Source organism: Myxocyprinus asiaticus, chromosome 10, assembly GCF_019703515.2.
Source record: "Myxocyprinus asiaticus isolate MX2 ecotype Aquarium Trade chromosome 10, UBuf_Myxa_2, whole genome shotgun sequence".
NCBI lineage: Eukaryota > Metazoa > Chordata > Actinopteri > Cypriniformes > Catostomidae > Myxocyprinus > Myxocyprinus asiaticus.
This window is the reverse complement of record NC_059353.1, coordinates 4,062,585-4,086,494: the sequence shown is the minus strand read 5'-3', so window position 1 is coordinate 4,086,494 and position 23,910 is coordinate 4,062,585. Positions and strand designations below refer to the sequence as shown.

General features: G+C 36.0%; 1 protein-coding gene across 1 annotated transcript in view; it reads right to left on the bottom strand.

Moving 5' to 3' along the window:
- Positions 1 to 955: 955 nt before the first annotated feature.
- LOC127446827 (formin-like protein 2) overlaps positions 956 to 23,910 on the bottom strand; it is a 157,541-nt gene continuing 134,586 nt past the window's right edge. Inside the window, exons 16-27 of the mRNA XM_051708093.1 lie at positions 22,425 to 22,549; positions 17,716 to 17,918; positions 14,721 to 14,955; positions 14,458 to 14,526; positions 14,293 to 14,373; positions 13,156 to 13,285; positions 11,295 to 11,458; positions 10,992 to 11,093; positions 10,338 to 10,436; positions 8,845 to 8,968; positions 5,794 to 5,897; positions 956 to 1,071 (exon numbers count right to left, since the gene is read on the bottom strand). Coding sequence (XP_051564053.1) covers positions 5,821 to 5,897; positions 8,845 to 8,968; positions 10,338 to 10,436; positions 10,992 to 11,093; positions 11,295 to 11,458; positions 13,156 to 13,285; positions 14,293 to 14,373; positions 14,458 to 14,526; positions 14,721 to 14,955; positions 17,716 to 17,918; positions 22,425 to 22,549 — 1,409 coding nt within the window. The 3' untranslated portion in view covers positions 956 to 1,071; positions 5,794 to 5,820. The remainder of the gene's footprint in view (positions 1,072 to 5,793; positions 5,898 to 8,844; positions 8,969 to 10,337; positions 10,437 to 10,991; positions 11,094 to 11,294; positions 11,459 to 13,155; positions 13,286 to 14,292; positions 14,374 to 14,457; positions 14,527 to 14,720; positions 14,956 to 17,715; positions 17,919 to 22,424; positions 22,550 to 23,910) is intronic.

The window sequence follows — 23,910 nt, the reverse complement described above, 5'->3', positions numbered from 1 at the left end:
TTTTAAAGATGAGGAATGAGTCTAAATCATTTTTTTGTGGTAATTAACATTATGCCACAAATGCTGTTGATTGAGTATAACTTGTATTGAACTCGAAATATTCCTTAAGTGTGTTAATAATTTTCTCTTAAATTTCACAATTTGAGGGCTAAAACCTAAAATCAAGTCTATTTGCTCTGTGTTTTAATTCCAACATAATTACGTCTGGTCACAGAAGATTCCTATTGACATTTCACATTTACCTACCCATACGAGTAGCAAAAACACTTTCTGTACACCTTCTATTACTTGACTTAGTTCAATCCATCTACTGCTATTAAAATCTGTGACTAAGCGAGTGACATCAGGCTCACGGCCCCTGCAGCATCCCCAACATGACTGTAATGTTCAGGAAGGTCATTAGCCCTTGTGTTCAGATGCAAAAAAAGTGCTTTAAACATCATCTGATCAAGCCAAGATATGTGGCAAAAGCACTGGAATATAAAAGGCCATTGTACAGATTTATGATACATAAAGTGTTTGAATAATTTTACATTTGCACTCTTTCTTAAAGGGATAGTTCACCCAAAAATGAAAATTCTCTTTTACTGTTCTATGGAAGAAAGTCATATGAGTTTGGAACAAAATGAGGAAATGCTGACAGAATTTTCAGTTTTGTGTGAAGTATTCTGTAAAGAAATCACCATTTCCAGATCAAAAACCATAAAAGGTAGATGAAGACACAGTTTGTAGTACAAAAAACAAAAACAAAAAAATCACAAAACAATGACTAAACACTAATGATTCTGATGCGAGAGATGTTAAATGTAGGCATTTGGTTTGTTGTAAAGAGTTGCTCTGACGTTTCCGACCCCACTGTCATCGTCTTACGCCCTTCGTCACTTCCTCATCAACGCACTTGGGAGCAGTAAGCTCCTTCTCCGTTCCTCTAGCTCATCCATTCACATCCACTCTGCCCTTGTCACATGACTATCTCTGCACTGTTGATTGGCCGCAAATTTTGATCATCAAATCGCCTTCGAATGCTCCTCCGGACGGCATCAGCGCGCCTGTAAGGCTGGTTTCTCAGATCTGATGCAGAACAACAGGATAAAAAATTGTCAGTCTCTGCATCGAGGTGTTCTGGACATGCTGGTGGCCAACTGGGCAAAGCAGCTTGAGTTTCACTGGATTCTTTTGTGTTTTACATTTTATTTCAGAATTAAACAATTGGAATGGGAACTACTGTGCATTCTAGAGGCTTGTTTTTGTTTTTTGACAACGTTGTTGGTCAAAAACTGTCCATGATTTTAAACCTGTTCAATGATATTTATTTCAATCCAAATTCAAATTATAATGTAACCATCTACAACTTGCAGTGGCCTCAAAAAGTATTTGGGCACTTAATTCACACCTACAAAAGTTTGTAATTGCATTAAATACAAAATATTAAACTAAATAGCATTTGCAAACAAATGCTGACAGAGCTTGTCTCTGAACTAACTTTAATTTTCTGAGCCATTGCTGAGCCATCTAATCATTTAAAGCCAAACAGACATTTTGTGAAATGCTTTGCTTGAAAAGTTTTCTTGTGCTTTTAAGTGTGGCTTAATGTCCAAACACTTGCTAAGGCCACTGTACCTACAACAGAAGCCTAACTCTAGTAACTCAAATTTTTAATGGCACTAGTGAATACGTATCTATCTCTAAGTGTGGGTAAGTTAAACAAGACTAATGCAGGCAGTCATCAGTCTCCGTGATTACTGTAGTGTGATTTTGAAATTTGATTTTTTTTCACATTACAGTATTAAGAAATATTTTTTTTGCATTACATTATTAAAAATGAGATTTTTTGTTTTTGTTTTACAGTAATCAGAATAATTTTTTTGCATTACAGTATTAAGAATGAGATTTTCTTTTTCGCATTACAGTAACTGGAATGAGAGTTTTTTTCGCATTGCATTAATCAGAATGATTGTTTTGCATTACAGTATTAAGAATCAGATTTTTTTCACATTACAGTAATCGGAATGATACTTTTTCACATTACAGTAATTGGAATGATACTTTTTCACATTACAGTAATTGCAATGAGATTTTTTCACATAACAGTAATCGGAATGATATTTTTTCACATTACAGTAATCGGAATGATACTTTTTCACATTACAGTAATCGGAATGATACTTTTTCACATTAAAGTAATCAGAATGAGATTTTTTCACAGTACAGTATTAAGAATAAGACTTTTTTCATTTTACAGCAATACGAATATGATTTTTCACATTACATTAATCAGAATGAGAATTTGTTTTTGCATTACAGTAATTGGAATGAAATATTTTGCATTAAAGTAATCGAAAGGAGACTTTTTTGCATTTCAGTAATTGGAAATAGATTTTTTTCACATTACAGTAATCGGAATGAGATTTCTTTCACATTACAGTAATCAGAATGAGTTTTATTTTTCATATTACAGTAATGATGGGGGGCTAATGAGACTAAACATGATCCTATATGTCTCAGGTCACAGCATCACCTAATCAAACTAATTTATGCATCAGGTCAGTTCAATAAGGTGATGTACTCAAGTACCTGGAGACTCAACCATTGAACGTCAGACTTCAATAGCCCTGATGTGTGTTAGAGAGAGAAAAGACAGATAGAAAGAACACAAAAGGGTGGCTTTTGTATTCAATGTCAAAAGAAAGAAAGTGATACGTGATGGAGGGAGATAAATGATAAAAATAAAGAGAGAGATGCTTGCCAGGTCTGAGTAGCATCCACTGGGGTACTACTGGAAGAGTTCCTTACCCTCGAGTGCACATTGGGAAATTTAGTAATATTATTCTTCTTTAAGGCTAAGTGGAAAGGAAACAAAAACGAAGGTTAGATCAGACCGTAGTGGACCGGACACAGGTCACGGCATGGCGAGCCAAGCTGCCCAGGGGTCAGAGAGGAAAGTTGAAAGGTCACAAGTAGGTGCTGTAGGGTGTTACTATAGCTGAAGCACTGCTGATACTGCAGTAATGAACACTACTAACTCAAGCTGCTATGCACAATGACTCCCAGCATCCAGCAAATACTGATCACTTCATATTTAAACAATAAACCCAATGACAGGTCACTGTAAAATGTGTTAAGCTTCCCAGAAGTGCATTTTTATGTGCAACAAGCTCAAGCAGGCATGGTGCATCTAATGGCAATGCTATGTGGTTGAATCTCACAAAAACATGTCCCGTGTTATAATGCACCCCAACATCAAAAAACTGAATCAAGTCTATTTAAGATTTTTAGCACTGAAACAATCTTTTCATAAAAAATAATTACATCCTTCTCTTTCTGACCTAAAAGTGTCTGGACAGCAAAACCGTAAGTCCTAGAGACACACACACTAGGTACAGTACACAGCAGCTTATAACAGCACCACTACTGTAACTGTACTGGACCTCAGCTACACTATACACATTACACACTTACACATGCTGACCTATGTGCAATCTATTTCTATTGGCACGCAATAATTATATCTCAACCACTGTGACTGTCCCCCCCCCATATTCATTTGATATATGACTTGTCCAATAAGGTGATATGTGAAGAACTTTTATTTTCATATAAATATTTCTACCCCATTTCCTCTATTGGGTGCTAATTTTCAACGCAAATGTTTCAAGGCCTTATTTTGTTATTTTAATTAACATAAATGCAGACGTGATGGTTATCTCTGAAAAGTTCAGATTGTAAGCTTTCAAATGATACCTCATATGCCTGAATTATGTATACGGAGACTTTAACGATTTAAGCTTAAACTTTTTCGTGATATAGCGTCCCCCTATGGACTCCATAGTGTTTTAAGTTTCTTTTAAAACGTATGAGACTGAATTTAAATATCAAAATATTTCCAAATACTTAAAATACTGTATGTCACTCATTTTGATCAACTTTAGTCTTGATCCATTTAACACTTACACTGTTGTGTTTAGAACTCAGCCAGCCTGATTAGGAAGAACTAATATGAACTGAGACTGAGATTCTGTTGAACATACTGCATGTCATTAACACTGCATGTATTAACCCACAATGACCAGGAACATTGGCCATTACATGATTGTTAATTTAAAATGAAACCGGAATGCTTTGTGTTCACTATCAAAATCCTCGTTTATTTTATGTGGGAGTTTGGAGCAAACATCTGCAGATATCGCGTGCATCACAGTGCTTCAGAAGCGGTTCATCTTTCCACGCTCTTTAAGAGCTGCTCTGAGTGCGGTTCGTGGTACGTGTCGGTAGGAGTTCATTTGTAGTGCTCACATGTAATAACACTGAACAATTAAACACAAAAGCAAATCCCTTATTTGGACAGCAAAATGTGACTGGAATTTGCAGTGCACAACAATCACGGTTATCTCAAATTATCGTGGTTATTATCACCAAATAACCACGATCAGATAATCGCGACAGGCCTAGCAACGGCCAAAAATTCATTGGCTTATATCTTCTAAATGATTTGATTTGAAATTTGCAAAATTTCATGCGAATCGTGCAAGGTTTTCCAGAAAAATCTAAATGGCGGATGGAATACCTATAAAGTAACTAGAGTACTTAGTAATGCCTCTGACAGATTTTTTCTGTCAAATTTGGAATTTGTGGTCATTTTCTCCACTTTTCCAAACTGTCTGAACCCTGATAATTGCCACTTATGGCTATAATTTTGCTTAATTTTGGCAAAAAATTGTAAAGAGACTTTGGGGGAAATGTGCTGAATTGTCAAGAAAATAATGTATCTAGATGCTCCTAAAACAGGCTTAATTTTCTTTAAGTAAAATACAATTTCATGTTTCTTTCTTTTGAGTCTGGTTTTCATTTGACGTGGACATTTCTTTACAGGTTTTGTGAGATTCACCCATTAAGCTGGACTACAGCACAGCATATGACTGAAATGTCAAACATGCCTTGCAATTACATGCAGTTAGTGAAGCAAATTTGCCAAACACGCATAGAAGAGCATACAACCACAACCCAGCATACTTCATGCAACAGGTTAAACACATGTGGAGTGCAGGATGTCATGTGATATAGGTACTTCCTGTGAAAGCAGGGTAAGATGGTGGGAGAGTGAGCAAATGCAGAACACCAGCATAATGCAAATGACCCCCAAAAATCAATGACATCATATTATCTCACTGTGACATGAACAAATGTACATGACTCATAAGCAAATCATGATGTCACAATCCATGCCAAACATTTTAAGGTTAGAAACATTACAACTGAATTTAACACAAAACACACAGATAGGGTATTAAACACATAAGTTGCTCACAAATATGCAACTTGTATGTCAGTTTATGTGTTTCTACACATTAAAAGCAGAGAGCACTCTCAATTGTCTGACGCAACCACCTGTGTTTGATTTTACCTGAAAGAAACCGAAACCTCAGAATGGCATATACTACCAAACTACTCTGGAGTATGAAGTATGTATACTAGGAATAGTATGCAAATTACATGTATACAGTGACCTTACAGTCAACCCTGATGTGTCTGGCCGTTTGTGACATCATGTTTCATTGTTACACTGGTTTTGTTACACTGATGAATATGAAATTTTGATGACACATTCCATGCAAAGAAAACTGTGATGACATCATACCCTTTCCTGCCCAAACCCCCTGACATGCAGAAAGAAGTTTGGTTGGAAAATAAAGTAATGTGAACAACAGAAGGGAAATAAAAGCCGGAATGTGAAGGGTTGCACACACACATACACACACACACACAGAGTGAGAGAGAGGCGCTCTCTCCAGTGACCTTTAAGAGAGAAAGAGAGTCTAAGCTTTAGAAGTGGAACTCCTCGCTGAAGTAATGCGAGCTGCGTTTGGCCGTGCGCGCGGTAAAGGGGGCAATCTTCAGCACTGCGTCCAGACAAAACACACAAACACAACACAAACAACAGAGGGTTGAACTGACAGAGCAACAAGCACAAGGTTAGCACTCTCTACAGCACAGCAGTACAATCTATTATAATAACATTATACTAATAGCCGTTATATGAAGCTAAAACTATTTCAATGTGAATTATATACAGGCATAAAATAGTAATCAAGAGTATTACACATAAGGTACATTAAAAATACTATTATATCACAAAATAATTCTCTCCTTAAAGAAGCAGCTCATTATAAAGATTCAGGTTTTTATGGTTATACATTGAAATTAAATATTCTTTAAGGGGTCATATCATGAAAAAAAATGTATTTACCATTGGTCAACTCAACTAGAGGTTCCCGGCTTAAAAAGTGTTTTTTTATTTTCCTATATTCAGAATCACATTATTGGCATATCAAGGGGTGCTGAAGTCAACTGATTTTAGCAACAGACCTACTTATCTCTGTGTAAAAATAATGGTGCTTTTTAAAGGGATAGGTCACCCAAAAATGAAAATTCTCTCATCATTTACTCACCCTCATGCCATCCCAGATGTGTATGACTTTCTTTGTGAAAGTGGAGATTTATAGTAAAAAAAGGACTTAATTATTGAACTGTTTCTCACCCACACCTATCATATTGCTTCTGAAGTAATAGATTAGACCACTGGAGTTGTGTGTATTACTTTTATTCTTCCTTCTGTGATTTTTGGAGAATCAACATTTTGCCTCCCATTCACTCGCATTGTAAGGACCTACAGAGCTGAGATATTCTTCTAAAAGTCTTTGTTTGTGTTCAGCAGAAGAAAGAAAGTCATACACATCTGGGATGGCATGAGGGTGAGGAAATGATGAGATAATGTTTATTTTTGGGTGAACAATCCCTTAAAGGTTATTTATGTTACCTGTAGTTTTGCTCCAAAAGCATTGGATAAAATTGTCCTTTTGTCCCCCTCTAGAAAATATTGGATTACTCTGTAAATATTGATCCAAGGCATTTCATATTTTGCCTTTCAACATCATTTATGTTTATCTTTCTTTAGAAAAGGTATTAACAAAATTTGACATTTCAGCTGGGGAATTTTCTGAAATGTACTTGATTTAATATACAGAAAGCCCTTCCCTAAACACCAGAAAAACTAATGAAAAGAGTTCATAATAGGGCTGGGTAAAAATATAGATTTTCTGATGCATCGCGATCTTCATTTGAACAATCTCGATATCGATTCTAAAATCCCAAGATCGTTTTTGTTTCTCTGAGTAGCAACCCTCTATAATGCAAGTAAATCACTCACATGTGCAGCCAAATCTCACACTATCCAACTAAAAATGTCTATGATTTGCCACTGGCTAGTAAATGTTCAGATTTCACTCCCCAGTGATTGAGTAGTATAATGGAGAATCAGTTATTAGCACAGAGTTCCTTTCACTGTGTGTTGAGAGTAAAAGTTTGATTTAACTCGTTCTGTGTGTCCAAAGATGAGATCACAGATCAATATGTCATTGAATAATGTCTCTTTTAATACCCTTTCTGTTTTTTACAGTCAGTTGTTGATTAAAAAAAAGAAAAAAAGAAAAATTGAATTCTAATCATACATGTATGCGCTTAGGAAGTTACGCACGTCTTCTCTCGTTACAAGTGCTTACTGGCTGATGCCTCTTGTCTTAAAGAGACAGTACCGATAAAGCACCTGTTCTACATACTGTCACTGAGTTCGAATTACATACTACTATTTTACTATTAATGCCATAGACCAGTGGTATGTGGAGTGCCCTCAGGTGGTACATAGCATGACCCAGGATATTTACATTAAAAAAATAAAAATATAAATTTTATTCAAATGTTTTCCATGTTTTATTTCTAATGTATGATTACAATTGTAATATATCTTTAAGATAGCCCACCTTTTTCTTTTTTTACATCGGCAGTGCAGGATATGAATAGGTAATGTTCTCATTGTGTGCGGCTGTGCTGATGTCTCTATGCGCACACCACAATATTATTCCCATGCAGAAAACAGAACAGCAAAAACTGATGCGATTGAGGCAAGATATCATTCCGTGTATTTTACACATTCTCAGACTTCCTTAAAGTCTATGATCTTAAATATCACTTTTGACTCAAAGATGCTGGGTTGTATTAAGCAAAATAGACATCGTAACAGAAATGTACTCATCTGAATCTATATCGAATCTAGATTGGAATCGAATTGGATCGAGAGCTTGTGAATCGGAATCGAATCAGGAAATCTGTATCAATACCCAGCCCTAATTCATAACCTTTTGTCGAATCACAGTGTTAGAAACGAGCAGCTTAAGTACATTTTTAACAAGATCGCTGATCATTTCAGGCTGATCTTAACAGTTTGAGCAGCATATTTCAGCGTTGATTGTTCTGTAAATCTGAAACAATGTAAAGCAGCTTTGCAAAGAGGCCATTACTGAGAAAGCAGTGCAAACTATATTGGACCTGACAGCCTATGAGTATGGGCTGTCACTCATTTAACATGTGAAGAGGGCGTTTACATAAAAATCTTAAAGGCACAGTAGCAAAAAGAGGACTGTTATATTCTAAAGGTTTAAATGAAATAACGAGGGCACAAAAATGATAAAAAGTATATGATATGACCCCTTTAAGACTATAGTAATCACTCTATTTAGTAAATGTGCTCTAGCTCAGATCAATAAGCAGTAAAAGCACACACATACTGTCAGCCTGTAATGACACTGGGTCAGTAAACTGTTATTGAGCAGTAAAGGTTTCAGACAGAAAACTTCCCACCAATCACAAAGAGCTGGTTAGTGGCTGAAACAAATGGGTATATAAAATGTTATAATGTTTAAAGGTCGCTGCATGCAGAACGACTGTAGGACACACCAAAAGATTCACACCAAAACACTAAGCTGTATATATGTGTGTGTGTTTGTTTTTTACCTGTGATGATGTCCTCTATGGCTCCGTCTTTCCCCTCATACACATGTCTGCTGTCCTTCACCTGCTTCTTCCTCAGCTCTGTGATTAGCTCCTGCTGCTGCCGTTTATTTTTATGAGAGGGAGACTGAACACACACACATACTCAAATTATTTTTTTTACATAGTTTTTGATATTACTAATTACATTTTTACTAGTACAAATATCCATTCCTGATTTCAACAACTGAATTACAACTAGTGAAAATGCTCCTTTTGATATCTGTAAAAGTATTCCAAGTTTTTGGATTGTTTCAAATGTAATTCCATGTTACATTTGGTTTTTCAGGAATTAACCCTGTAAAGCTGACATATGAAAGAATTGTCAAAAAAATCTATTGTTTTTTTGTTTTGTTTTTAGTACCATTGTATCATATTTGATACATGGATTTCAAGGGGCTTTTTCAATAAAATTATATTCAAAATTTTAACCAAGCACAAGTTGCTTATATTCAGCAAATACTTCTTTTAAAATATCAGTAACAATATAATCGTTACTGTCACTTTTACTTTATTAAAATCAGCAATGATTTCACATAAAAATACATAAAAAAAATAAATTAAAAAAAATGAGTGCATGCACTACAAAAGTGGACATTTTTGGAAAATTGTTAAAAATATTTTTCCATCAAGAAATGTCTGGAAACGTCCACCAGGTGGCAGCAGACATCTACTTAATTACAGACAACAGGATTTTCAGCAGTTAATGATGCACAGGCTTCAGAAAATAGTGTTTCAAATTTGATACAGAAGGCATTATTGGGTTACAGATACAGAATATTAAGCTTTTTTACTAGCTACAGTCACAATACAGACATATGAAATTAACACTGCCACTAGTGAAAACCAAATTAAAGATATCACAAGTGAGCATTTTCATTAGTTGCAATTCAATTATTGATATCATGAATGGACATTTGCTCTAGTAAAAATGTAATTATTGATATCAAAATTCATTTTCACTAGTAAGATAGCTGATATGTGAATCTGTAATTTGAACTAATAAGAAAGTAATTATAGATATCTGAAATTGCATTTTGAACAGGAGTGTATGACAGATCATTGTGAAATAATAATCGAAAGTAATAGTTTTTTACTAGTTAAATTCCCTTTTCGATATCAAGAATGCGTATTTCCGCAGTATTTGATATCAAGAATAAACATTTAAGTAGTAGTTATTCCAATCCTGATATCAAGAATGAGCATTTTATCTAGTAAAAATGTAATTGTTGATATCTATAATTCATATCCTGCACGTGATTAAATGTAGAAAGGGCTTGCAATAAATGGCTGTTTTGTCTGTAAACATCCCCACACTCTCCTGTAACCAGATACAGAAAATGAAGCTTTTAAATGCTGTCACACTCATTAAAAAACTAAACAAAACAAAAAACACTACATTATACCCAGTGTGACCCCAGTGAAGTCTGACACACACACAAAAACACTCTCTTTACCTTCTGATCATCTAGCTCCATCAAGGCCTCTTGCTCTATTCGTTTCTCCATCATCATCTGCTCGTGTCTTTTTCTCTGCTCATTATCCTCCTCTGCTTGCTGAGGGACAGAGAGAACACGGCCTTCAGTGATGTGGCTTTAGTTATTTGGGAAGTTGTATGAACAGTCGTTTGCTCTTCAAGTCTGTTACAGTAGGCTTGCATTGTATTTTCATGCTGACAGCGTATGTGCTGCTTTTATAGACTTAATCCTCATGAAATGTAATTTACATGAGAAGCAGAACCATATTTACATCCAAATAATAATGAACCTACACAGAATCCTAACCCAAAAGTGTTGTCTGGATTGAGCTAAATGTACTGAATAAAAAGTGTGTTTGTTTGCCTGTCACATGTTGAAAAAGCCAGACAAATTTGATGTTGCCTCCTAAAAAGCTAGTTTGCAAAAGTTGATAAATAGGTGTTTATGCACGTTATACACAGCAAAAATATGCTTTGTGCCCAAACTTTTCTTGCAGCTACACTTCTGCTTACGTGGGCTGTGTGAATACTGTAACCTGATAATATGAATGTGGAAATAAATACACAAATATGGTGAGAAACAGGCCTATGATTGGATAAAGTGAGGCAGATGATGTGTGATTGGTCGGTTTACCCTGTATGCCTTCACAAAGCGCACAATTACTGGGAAAAACACAGATGGTGGCGTCGTTTTGGAATTTTCTCCAAAGAACTTCACCACCTCATCAAAAGCATCCTAAATAAGAGAAATACACAGTTTGTTGATACATTATACAATTAAATAATTTTTTACATTTAATTTCATGCAATGGCAAAAGTTACATTTTAGTAATGAGAGTCTTTAAAGTAACAATGTTGCTGCAGACAAAGCTTTTCTTTAAGTAGATCAGATGACTACTGCGTGTTTTTGGTCACGCGTGTGCTGTGTTTCAGGTACCTGAGCGATCTTGGCATCGTCCTGGAGTTTTTTGAGCTTGTTCTCGTTCTGCTGTATGAAATCTTTGAGCAGCGTGTTGTGTCCGTGCATACTGTACTCTCTCCTGGTCAAATCCATCCCTCTCTGAAGCTCCTTCACATCTAATAACACATTCTCCAGAGACACTGATGGACAGAGAAGGAATTCACTGTTGTGTCTATCATTTATTTGTGTTTTAATACAGTGGTGTATTTGTACCCATGTGCATTTATTGTTGTACGTCTTGTACATTTTTGTCTTGTGTAGTGTTTTTCTTTGATATCAACAACAAAAAGCTATGGGAAGCATTTTCTCCTCCCTTTTATAAGTTGTTAAGATTATTTTTTGTTATCTTAACCAGTGTTATTATCATTAATGGAAACGAAAAATTAAAAAATAATAAAAAATAAAAAAACCCTGACATGATTGGAAAAAACTGAAACTAAACAACTATGGAGGACGAAACCTGCAAAAATAATAAATAAATACACAAATGCATAAGTAAATAAATCCATATATTTGTGCATTGAGGAGATGTACAAATAATTAAATAAATACATGAATAAAAAAATAAATACACCCATTAATGCAAAATAATACAACATAAAACGGTTGGGGAAATGTAAAATTGTTGATTTTCAATTCTATATTTCTTTAATCATTCATTTATTTCTGTATGTAGTTCCATATTTATTTTTCCTCTGTGCACTATGCTAATGAGAGGGTGTCAATCAAACATCAGTAGGCAGAATTTATGACATTGGCTGATCATTGTCAAAGTGCTTCGCTAGACTATGAAATTAATAAAGACATTACCAAATTTTCACAATCAATCAATAAATAAAAGTTTAGCAAAGGATCTCGCTTTTACGATTCTCCAAACTATATTGCCTCACAGAGCAACTCTGCTATCAACCTTCTCTTCACTATGGTGAAACTGCAAACTACCGCCAAAAACTGTTGCACTTGGTATTGATAGTTTGACTGTGATGCACAGCTGTTGGCATCCTCTCATTAGCATGTTACACAAAGGAAAAATGTATACGGAACAGCATACAGAAATACATAAATGATTAAAGAAATATAGAAATGTGGAATTAAAAATCTACTTTACTTTTGCATTTCCCCAACCATTATTTATATTTCATATTGTATTATTTTTGCATTTATTTATTTGTATATCTCCTCACACATTCAATTATGTACATATTTATGCATGAATATGCAGATTACTTTATTTGTGTATTTATTGATTTATTTTTGCAGGTTTCTTCTTCCATACAAAACTAACTACATTACAATTAAAAAATAACCATGAATGAATTTTAGTTTTAGTTTTTGATTTACAGTATATTATACAATTTGAATCATTTACAATCCATCTTAATTAAACAGGAAAATGCCAATAGATAGAAGTAACACAAAACTGCCCTGAGAAATGGAAGGACGTTAGGCATATACCAGTAAACGCTTTAGTTTTGGAAAAATACTGAAACTAGAAAATACTAAAACAAACAAAGAGTGAAAACTGACGAAAACTAAACTGAATTGACCAACTAAATTTAAAATAAAATAAAAACTAAATAAAAAAATCCAGAATTATATAACCCTGATCCTAACTACACAATCTGATGGGTAGTTGCAATTAAAATAGTTTTTCCCTGCTGTCCATAACCATATCAAAATGGGTTGTGTCCCACTAGTTGAGAATCACTGATTTACAGATACAAAAACAGAGTGAAAACCTTTTCAATCAGAGAAGTTTAAATCAAGCCTCAACTAGTGAGCAAATATGATCTGCCCTGTTTATGTACATAAGATCAAATTGAAATATACTTCATACCTGCTGCAGCTTTCTCCACATAGTGCAGTTCATTATAGAAGAGCGACACCTGCTGGTATTTTTCCTTCACTACATTTGCGATATAGTGCAGAAGAGTGATCTTGCGGTCTGTTGATTTGGTGTCTAATAACTGCAAATTACAAGCACACATAAACAACAGATTACATCCTATCAACATAGCCATGAACCATGATTTTCTACTTGCTACTGTTAGACGGTAGCAGGTGGTATAAGGGGGAGGGACATTTCTTGTTATTTTATTACACAAAAATTTGTGATACACCACTGAGCAGGAAATTATGTCATCAAGTTAAGTCATTGTTGTTTGTATAGCACTTTTCACAACACACATCGTTTCAAAGCAGCTTTACAGAAAATCATGCATGAACAGGAAATGAAAATGTAATTTATATAAAGTCTTAGAGTCATCATTGTGTAGTTTGATTAAATATGATTGTAAATTGTGTATAAAAAGAAATAATTAAATAATAATTGTATTTAGACCCCCAGTGAGCAAGCCAAAGGCGACTGTGGGGAGGAACACAAAACTCCATAAGATGTTAATGGAGAAAAATAACCTTGGGAGAAACCAGGCTCACTGTGGGGGCCAGTTCCCCTCTGACTAACCAGCATGAATATAATGCCAATATTAGTTATTTATGTGCAGTGCAAGTCATGCTTTAAAATTAGTTAACTAAGTAAGTGTTAAGGGTCAGTGTTTAAACAAAGATTTTGTATGAATTGTAAGATTAATGACTAATGTTTTTGAAGTTCATTCTAGATTAACTGCAGAAGTTCACATAGCTGCATTGTCCTCATCAGTATTTTGGTTCATTTTCACAGAAGAAAAGACTGTTACTAAGTAAATAACTATAAGTAAATGTGTACTGTATATCGGCTAAATGTTTATTTTGGAGTTTATTAGGAGTACACTCACTAACATACAGACAGCCTCAAAGTTTATAGACATGAACTAAAAGACACAAAACATCAATTTGGATTGAACAGGGTCTTTAAAAACTGACAAGTAGTTTTGTGCATTAGTAAAAACGAATTAACATAACAACTATAAGGTTAACATGAGTCAATGTAAATGGATGAAAAAGACTGAAAAGTGAAATAAAACATGAATTTTACCAGGTCTAAGCTCTGCAGTTTGAAGCCGTACACGGCTCCTCTTTTACTGCTGTTCATGTAGTTTCCCAGAGCCAAGATGATCTGAGAGAGAGAAAACAAACCTCTCTTAGTAAACACACTATCAGTCTGAAGAAGAGTGCATCAGAACAGAAGTGAAACACTTACTTCCAGAATCTTCTTGAGTTTCTGTGAGGATTTGATGGACACAGACGCTGCAATAACAGCATGAAGTTGCTGTTGAGACAAAAAGAGATAAAATCTTTAAACACTGAGATACACTCTCCCACACATTCACAAACAGAGGAAGAAAACTTAAAAATGAAACAAAAGACACTTGGACAACACTTTGCGTACGACACTGTAACCAAATGATATAGAAAGTGTCATGGGAAGAAGAGTATGAAAGAATTAGAGAAACATTTATTTACCGGTGTGAGCATCTGAACGCTTTCAGTGAAATTCCCCAAAAACGCCATGATGGTCATCTTCTGCATTAGGCGCTCTACTTTACAGAACTGGATCATGAAGCGGTCTTCATCTGTCAGGTTCTCCAGCGGTTTGCGTTCTTTATCGTACTGCCGTAAAACTTTCGTCTCCGCTTCTGTCGGAATGAACCTCATCAAACACTCCACGAAATCCACCGACAACGTCCGCAGGTCAAACCTGATCCCCACGCAGATCAACAGAGAAAGCATCAATTACTGCTTTATCCTAAATAATTGTATTAAAAATTTAAAAAAGGCACCAGCCTTTTTATTTATTTATTTATTTTTGCAGGTTTCTTCTTCCATACAAAACTAACTACATTACAATTAAAAAATAACCATGAATGAATTTTTGTTTTAGTTTTTGATTTACAGTATATTATACAATTTGAAAAATTTACAATTCACCTTAATTAAACAGGAAAATGCCAATAGATAGAAGTAACACAAAACTGCCCTGAGAAATGGAAGGACGTTAGGCATATACCAGTAAACGCTTTAGTTTTGGAAAAATACTGAAACTAGAAAATACTAAAACTAAAAAATGGGTAGATGAAACCCAAAAATGAAAATTCTCTCATCATTTACTCACCCTCATGCCATCCCAGATGTGTATGACTTTCTTTCTTCTGCTGAACACAAACAAAGATTTTTAGAAGAATATCTCAACTCTGTAAGTCCATACTGCAAGTGAATGGTGATCATGCCTTTGAAGCTCTCCTTGGCAATCATTTTTTCAAGCTCGTTTACACTTCCTATAGCACCATCTAGAGCTCTGAGCATGTGTCAAGCACTAGGAAGTGTAATCGAGCTTGAAAAAATGATTGCCAAGGAGACTGCTGTCAAGATGTATAGTGAAAAAGGAGTTATATTTTGGTCTGTTCTCACCCAAAACCAACATGATCGCTTCAGAAGACATTGATTAGACCACTGGAGTCTTATGGATAATGTTTATGCTGACTTTATCTCCTTTTTGGAGTTTCACTATTCACTTGCATTGTAAGGACCTACAGAGCTGAAATATTCTTCTAAAATATCTTTGTTTGTGTTCAGCAGAAGACAGAAAGTCATACACATCTTAGATGGCAAGAGGGTGAGTAAATGATGAGAGAATTTTCATTTTTGGGTGAACTATCCCTCTGATGAAACTCAAAACGGTATTGCTGTCTGATCTCATTGAGCCCCAAAATTTATTTTGACACTTAAGTCACAGTGAAAAATGTCTTCATGTCATTGCATTCGATAACAAAATATCAAACCAAGTGGCATCTGAAAAAAAAGTGATGTCACGATACCATTTTTTTTTTAAACGAGTACGAGTACCGATACTTTCTTTCTGATCCATGCCGATTTTGTTTTATTTTTTTTCTGAAATCCATATCAACAGATTATTTACATTTTATCATCAAAATGGTGTTTAAATAAATGAATTAATTAAAACTTTAATCAAATGAAAATATACAAATAAATTTTCATCATGTTATATTATTATTTCTTTTATTTTTAATCAAATGAAGTGCTTTTATACAGAACCTCACAGCACAATCCAAAATACATTATTGAAGTTATATTTTGTCAAATAAAGTGCTGCAAGTGCTCTGCTCACATTTGAAGCACGCTGCACATGCAAAGTAAACTATATATTTATCTCATCAAACTGCAGATTTTGTGGTTAAATAATCTCACTAGGACATGACGTGATTAGAATTTGTGCGCTGATTGTTTATGTTATGACATTCGTACGTCAGATAGTATCGGTTTTTGGTATTGGAGCATTTTTACAAGCATGAGTACATGAATGTGATATCGGACCCAATTCTGATACCAGTATCAGTATCGGGACATCCCTAAAAAACATTATGCATGAACATTTCTGAGAACTTAACTTTCTGAACCATATTTGCAATGACTTTTAACCAACTGATATCAAGGTGATTTTTAGTGGATGTATAAAGGTGTAGTTCATCAGATTAACTATGATCATGTTCCATTAATGTATGATAACCAGAAAGTGTCACAATACACTTAGTTTTCATTTAGAAAAATACACTCAGTGAGCACTATATTAATGTGATTATCTAATCAGCCAATCGTGTGGCAGCAGTGCAGTGCATGAAATCATGCCAATATGGGTCAGGATCTTCAGTTAATGTTCACATCAACCATCAAAATGGATAAAAATTTCATCTCAGTGATTTAGACAGTGGCATGATTGTTGGTGCCAGACGGGTTGGTTTATGTATTTCTGTAACTGCTGATCTCCTGGGATTTTCACGCACAGCAGTCTCTAGAATTTACTCAGAATGGAGCCAAAAACAAAAAACATCCAGTGAGTAGCAGTTCTGCTGACAGAGACACCTTGTTGATGAGAGAGGTCAACAGAGAATGGCCAGACTGGTTTGAGCTGACAGAAATTCTACAGTAACTCAGATAACCACTCTGTACAATTGTAGTGAGAAGAATATCATCTCAGAATGCACAACACATTGAACCTTGAGGCAGATGGGCTACAACAGCAGACCACGTCGGGCACTTTATTAGGACCAAAGTGTTCCTAATAAAGTGCTAAGTGAGTGTATATCTATTGTTTAATTTACAGTATATGTTTATATATATTTTTTGTTAAATGTTATGCTTGAAATGAGAGCTTGTGGTATCTTTCTTTATAATAAATGACACTTGGTTTGATATTTTGTGCCTAATACAATAACTTTCATACATTGAATTGTAGGACCACTGTATTTGTTTGTGTTATCTGAATGTGACAGTTACACAGAACATCTACACAGATGTCTACGTCAATAAGTTAGAATAAACATCCTTTCAGAAACCTTTTAAGAACATGAAAGCATGACTGTTTTCTATATGTGCACTACTGAAAATCAGAAGTGTTGGTGAAATCATAAATTGTGTAGTGTGTGTGTCTCATGCGACTTGCATCTGAATGGCTCTGCAGATCTCCTCTGATGTTTTGCCCACTTTCCTCAGTGTGATGGCCAGATTTTTTGCTCTGTTGGAGTCCAACAGCGAGACTTTGCTTGGTCCTTTTTGAGCAGTCTTCTGTTTGCTGGAGGTTATGTCTATGGCTGGTCCCTGCGCTTTAGTCTTAAACATCTCCTCAAACTCATCCACATTCAGATCCTGAACACAAACAACAGTCACCATTATGCACGTTCACCTGTATATCTGACACAGTCAAACAATAACAAGCACCCTGATTTAAATCAGCACGTGACTAAAGAATACGAATAATCTTCCTGATGAAGTGTAGACAGTTTAATAATGTTTGTCATCTCTCCAGGTAGGAAATATCTGTTCTTCTGTAGTAACATGCAAATAATTTATACTAAATATATTTATATATATATATATATATATATATATATATATATATATATATATATATATATATATAAATCACTGGATGTTTTTTTGTTTTTTGGCACCATTCTGAGTAAATTCTAGAGACTGTTGTGTGTGAAAATCCCAGGAGATCAGCAGTTACAGAAATACTCAAACCAGCCCATTTGGCACCAACAATCATGCCACGGTTGAAATCACCAAGATCACATTTTTTCTCCATTTTGATGGTTGATGTGAACATTAACTGAAGCTCCTGACCCATATTGGAATGATTTTATGCACTGCACTGCCACCACATCATTGGCTGATTAGATAATCGCATGGATGATTGTTGGTGCCAGATGGGCTAGTTTGAGTATTTCTGTAACTGCTGATCTCCTGGGATTTTCACACGCAACAGTCTCTAGAATTTACTCAGAATGGTGCAAAAAAAAAAAAACATCCAGTGAGGGGCAGTTCTGTGGACGGAAATGCCTTGTTGATGAGAGAGGACATCAGAGAATGGCCAGACTGGTTCGAACTGACAAAGTCTACAGTAACTCAAAAAAACACTCTGTACAATTGTGGTGAGAAGAAAGGGTTGGCGCTGTTTTGGCAGCACGAGGGGGACCTACACAATATTAGGCAGGTGGTTTTAATGTTGTGGCTGATCGGTGAATATAAATAAGATATCTCGGCCTGGATGAAGGAACACCACTATCAGCTCAACCTTGCCCAGACAGAACTTCTGGTGATCCCTGCAAACCCATCTGTTGGCCACAACCTCACAATTCATCTTAGTTCACCAATACTAATGGCAACTAGGAGAACCAGGAACCTGGGAGTGGTGTTTGATGAGCAGCTTAACTTCACCGTTCACATCTCATGAACTGCCAGGTCTTGCAGGTACGCTTTACAACATCAGGAAAATCAGACCCTTCCTCTCTGAATATGCTGCGCAGCTTCTGATCCAATCCCTTGTCATATCAAGACTTGACTACCGCAATGCTCTGTTGGCTGGCCTCCCAGCTGCATGTCTAAGCCTCTGCAGATGGTCCAGAATGAAGTGGCATGTCTGGTCTACAACCAACCAAAGAGGGCTCAAATCACTCCCCTCTTGATTTTACTCCACTGGCTACTTGTAGCTGCCCACATCAAAATCAAGGCTTTGCCTCTGGCCTTCAGGACAGCCAATGGAACAGCACTCTATTACTTCAACTCACTCCTCTAGGTCTATGTTCTCTCTCACTCCCTGCAATCAAATAATGAGCAATGCCTGGTGGTTCAATTGCAACTAGACACAAAGTCACTCTCCAGATCATTCACATTCTCTGTTCCTCAGTGGTGGAATAAGCTTTCAACCCCCATCCGATCTGTTGAGACCTTCTCAACATTCAAAAAACAGCTGAAGACACATCTCTTCCATGAGCACTTAATCAGTCCACAAGCATAAGGCATTTGCTTTCTATAAAAAAATATATATCTTTTTTTTGCTCTAACTTCTGTACTACACTAAATATGATATTGTGGACATAGTTGTCATTTGCATGAAAAAATTGCTTGTGTTTCTTATATTGTAAGTAGCTTTGGATAAAAGCATCTGCTAAATGACTCAATGTAAATCTAAATGTATATATACATATACATACTGTATATATAACATTATAATCATTGTTATAATAGCAAGTGACCATGGAATATGCGGGATAATCCACGGCTAGATTTGAGTTAAACTATTTTACTGTATGACGTGGAGGCAAAGAACCACCACACAAAGTGCATTACAATCATTTAAAGCAAACCTAGCCATGGATTATCCCGCTTATACCATGGACATTTGCCAGCATTGCCAGCTGTCATTGTTTTTTGCAGTGCATATTTCGACTAGAAGAATTACAAAAATGTTATCTACGGGTTGTCAGATCTAGAATTCTGTGATTTAGCGTATGCCCTAAAATAAGTGATGATACCTATCAAAGGCTGCCACAACAACAAGCTGGCATTTGACCCGTAACTTTTCAAACTACTGAGCTGATGCCGCAGAACCATTGAGAAAAGTTTGATTTTTACATCAAAAGTATACATAGATTCTCCCTACAAGTGCACAGAGCAGTGGGATTCAGGACTCAGGAACGCTGACCTGAAGGCACAGGCAAGATAGACAGCCTGAATCAGCTAAACAACCTATCAGAACATTTGTTTCAGCCAGGATGGGATATTTTCCAACTAAGCAGGGCTGTATATTTTACAGTGCAGATTTTTGTGATTATTATCGAGCTGTTGCAAACATACCTACATCTGTACGATCGTTTGCATAGCAGGACTGAAATGATTAGTTGATGTTATCGACAACGTCGACAATAAAAAATTATCAACAAAAAGTTTTGTTGTCGAATAGTCATTTGATCTCATTTAACGTAAAATACGTAACTCTAATAATGACGCGTGAGAGCAACACTGCAGTTTGCGCCTGTTTGAGGATAGGAAGAATTACATAGCTCACAGTCCAGGTGCACTCTAAACTTCAGGTGATGTAGATCGCAAAGTATGAGGAAATTATAATGCAAAAATACAAAATAAGTAAATACAGAAGCACTCTCATTGTGGAATAAGTGGAGCCGGAGCTGCAGCTATGCTGAAGCAAAACTTGCGTGTCGAGCGTCTTTAAAGGAAACACGCCGGTGTTACATCTTAAATGCAGCTATATTTAATGCGTTATAGCTTCATTAAAGTTCAAATAATATGGAAGCAGGTCATGTAAATAACTACAAACTCCAAAACTGGCATTTCTCTGTGGGGTCAACACCTCTTCTATGAGTTGCGCAAATGTCCTGATCTAAGGGGGAGAGACTGAAACCGCACCCGGCTGAGGCACACACTGTCGTGGGGACGCTCATCCCTCAAATGTGGACGCTTAATACAGCTAGATTATAACGTGATGGCTCGCGACTTATTGAATCATAATATATGTGTCACTGTGCATTTCTTATCGTGAAGGAAATTGGCAATACGCAGCTTTATTAATAAGAGAGAGTTTGTTTTTGTGTGAGTTAAAGATGGATTGAAGTGAACAGAAATGTGAGAGAGGGTAGTCATCACCCCATTATACACTACAAAAAAATACATTTGTGATTTGTTTTGGCTTGTTTTTCAATATAAATATCTAAAACTCCTTTAAAACAATATACATTTACTTTAGCAGCTATACTGCAGAAGAAAAATAGTTATCTGAGAATGTTGAATATAATATTAAAAATACAAATATTTAAAATATCTAAAAATCCTTTAAAAAAGATGCATTCACCTCAGAAGCAGCATATCTGATATTTAGACTTGCTTTTAGAGAATAGATCTTGAATAAGTATATTTGTCTTTACTGCACTCAAGTTATAACCAAGTGAAAAAATACACTTATATACAAAATACACTTATATTTAAGAGACAATCTCTTAAAGCAATTCTAAATATCTTATATGTTGCTTCTCAAGTAAATGTATCTTGTTTTAAAGATTTTTAGACAATTTTAAATGGAAAACAAGACAAAAACACTTGATAACAATAGGATTTTTTGCAGTGAATTTCTTTACTGAATTAAACTTAATAAAAAGTATGTTTTCCCTTTAATTCAGTGAATGTCATTTAGAGGTATTTTTAAAAGATGATTTTGTCCTCTTTGTTAGTAAGCATGTTTAATACAACCTTTTAAGTCGGGGCACAAGCTGAATAATCAGTTAAGAGCTACTGATTAATCATTGCAATAATCGCCGAATAGTCGAATAATCGTTCCAATAATCGCTAGATTAATCGATTATCAAAATAATCGTTAGTTGCAGCCCTATTGCATAGAGACATTTTTTAAGAACATGTAATGTGATTTTTTTTGGTTTTGTTTAATTAGTCTACAAAAGGAACCAAATCTACTCAAATACTTTTAAGTGCCCATTCACTCTGTTGTTTGAAATTCTGCTTATCTTTTGGAACAGCCTACGCGTCGCGAGCATGCCAATGATGCCTCCGGAGGCAGCTCACTAGGTTTTGGAACAGACCCAAAGTGTGTGTTCAGGTATATATGGTTACCTCAAGTGTCCTCATAATTCAAAAGGCTTAATAAACATACTAAACAATGTAAAAATGCCACATGGTGATGCTTAGGTTAAGGGGTAGGATTAGGGGATAGAATATAAAGTTTGTTGAGTATAAAAACCATTATATCAATGGAGAGTTGTCATAAACCATATATACAAATGTGTGTGTGTGTGTGTGTGTGTGTGTGTGTGTATGTGTGTGTGTTTGGTTGAACCTTACCTCCAGTATTCTCTCATCATCGATCTCGTTAAATACAGTACCGTTGATTTGATTGGGTTTCAGAGCCACCCAATTAAACACCGGCATACGAAACTTAGTCTTGATGGGTTTCTTGATCTTCACAGCTACACAACATGACAAAAAGAACATTGTATCAGTATCACACAAACACACAACATGCAGTGTGAATTACAAGAGTGTTGAACACAACACACACGGGAAGGGTTTATCTGAGTGGGTCAATTGCACATACAGTATATGAGGGTCTGTGAGGGGGAAATGTGCAGTGACAAGACCTCTGGTGCTGTATTAATTTGTTAACAAGAAAAATTACTGACGAAAATGTAAGTTGCCGAATGTTTTTTGATTTTGTCAACAATAACAAAGATGAGACGAATAAAACGCACTATGATGATAATCAAACGTAAATTTAAACATACTGTTGATGAAAATATGACGAGGAAAAAAATTATATCTCAAGATATTAACAATGCATTAACACTTTTTAATTTATTTTTTAGATTTATTTATTAGACAAATCTAATAAATATCCAAATAACTTCACAGATCTTTATTGTAAAGGGTTTCAACAATGTTTTCCATGCTTGTTCAATGAACCATAAACAATTAATGAACATGCACCTGTGGAACGGTCATTAAGACACTTTCAGCTTACAGACGGTAGGCAATTAAGGTCACTGTTATAAAAACTTAGGACACTAAAGAGACCTTTCTACTGACTCTGAAAAACACCAAAAGAAAGATGCCCAGGGTCCCTGCTCATCTGCGTGAACGTGCCTTAGGCATGCTGCATGGAGGCGTGAAGACTGCAGATGTGGCCAGGGCAATAAATTGCAATGTCCACACTGTGAGACGCCTAAGACAGCGCTACAGGGAGACAGGAAGGACAGCTGATTGTCCTCGCAGTGGCAGACCACGTGTAACAACACCTGCACAGGATCGGTACATCCGAATATCACACTTGCGGGACAGGTACAGGATGGCAACAACAACTGCCCAAATTACACCAGGAACACACAATCTCTCCATCAGTGCTCAGACTGTCCGCAGTAGGCTGAGAGAGGCTGGACTGAGGGCTTGTAGGCCTGTTGTAAGGCAGGTCTTTACCAGACATCACTGGGGAAGACATCCTCCTCCCTCATGTGGTACCCTTCCTGCAGGCTCATCCTGATATGACCCTCCATCATGACAATGCCACCAGCCATACTGCTCGTTCTGTGCGTGATTTCCTGCAAGACAGGAATGTCAGTGTTCTGCCATGGCCAGCGAAGAGCCCGGATTTCAATCCCATTGAGCACATCTAGGACCTGTTGGGTCGGAGGGTGAGGGCTAGGGCCATTCCCCCTAGAAATGTCCGGGAACTTGCAAGTGTCTTGGTGGAAGAGTGGGGTAACTTCTCACAGCAAGAACTGGCAAATCTGGTGCAGTCCATGAGGAGGAGATGCACTGCAGTACTTAATGCAGC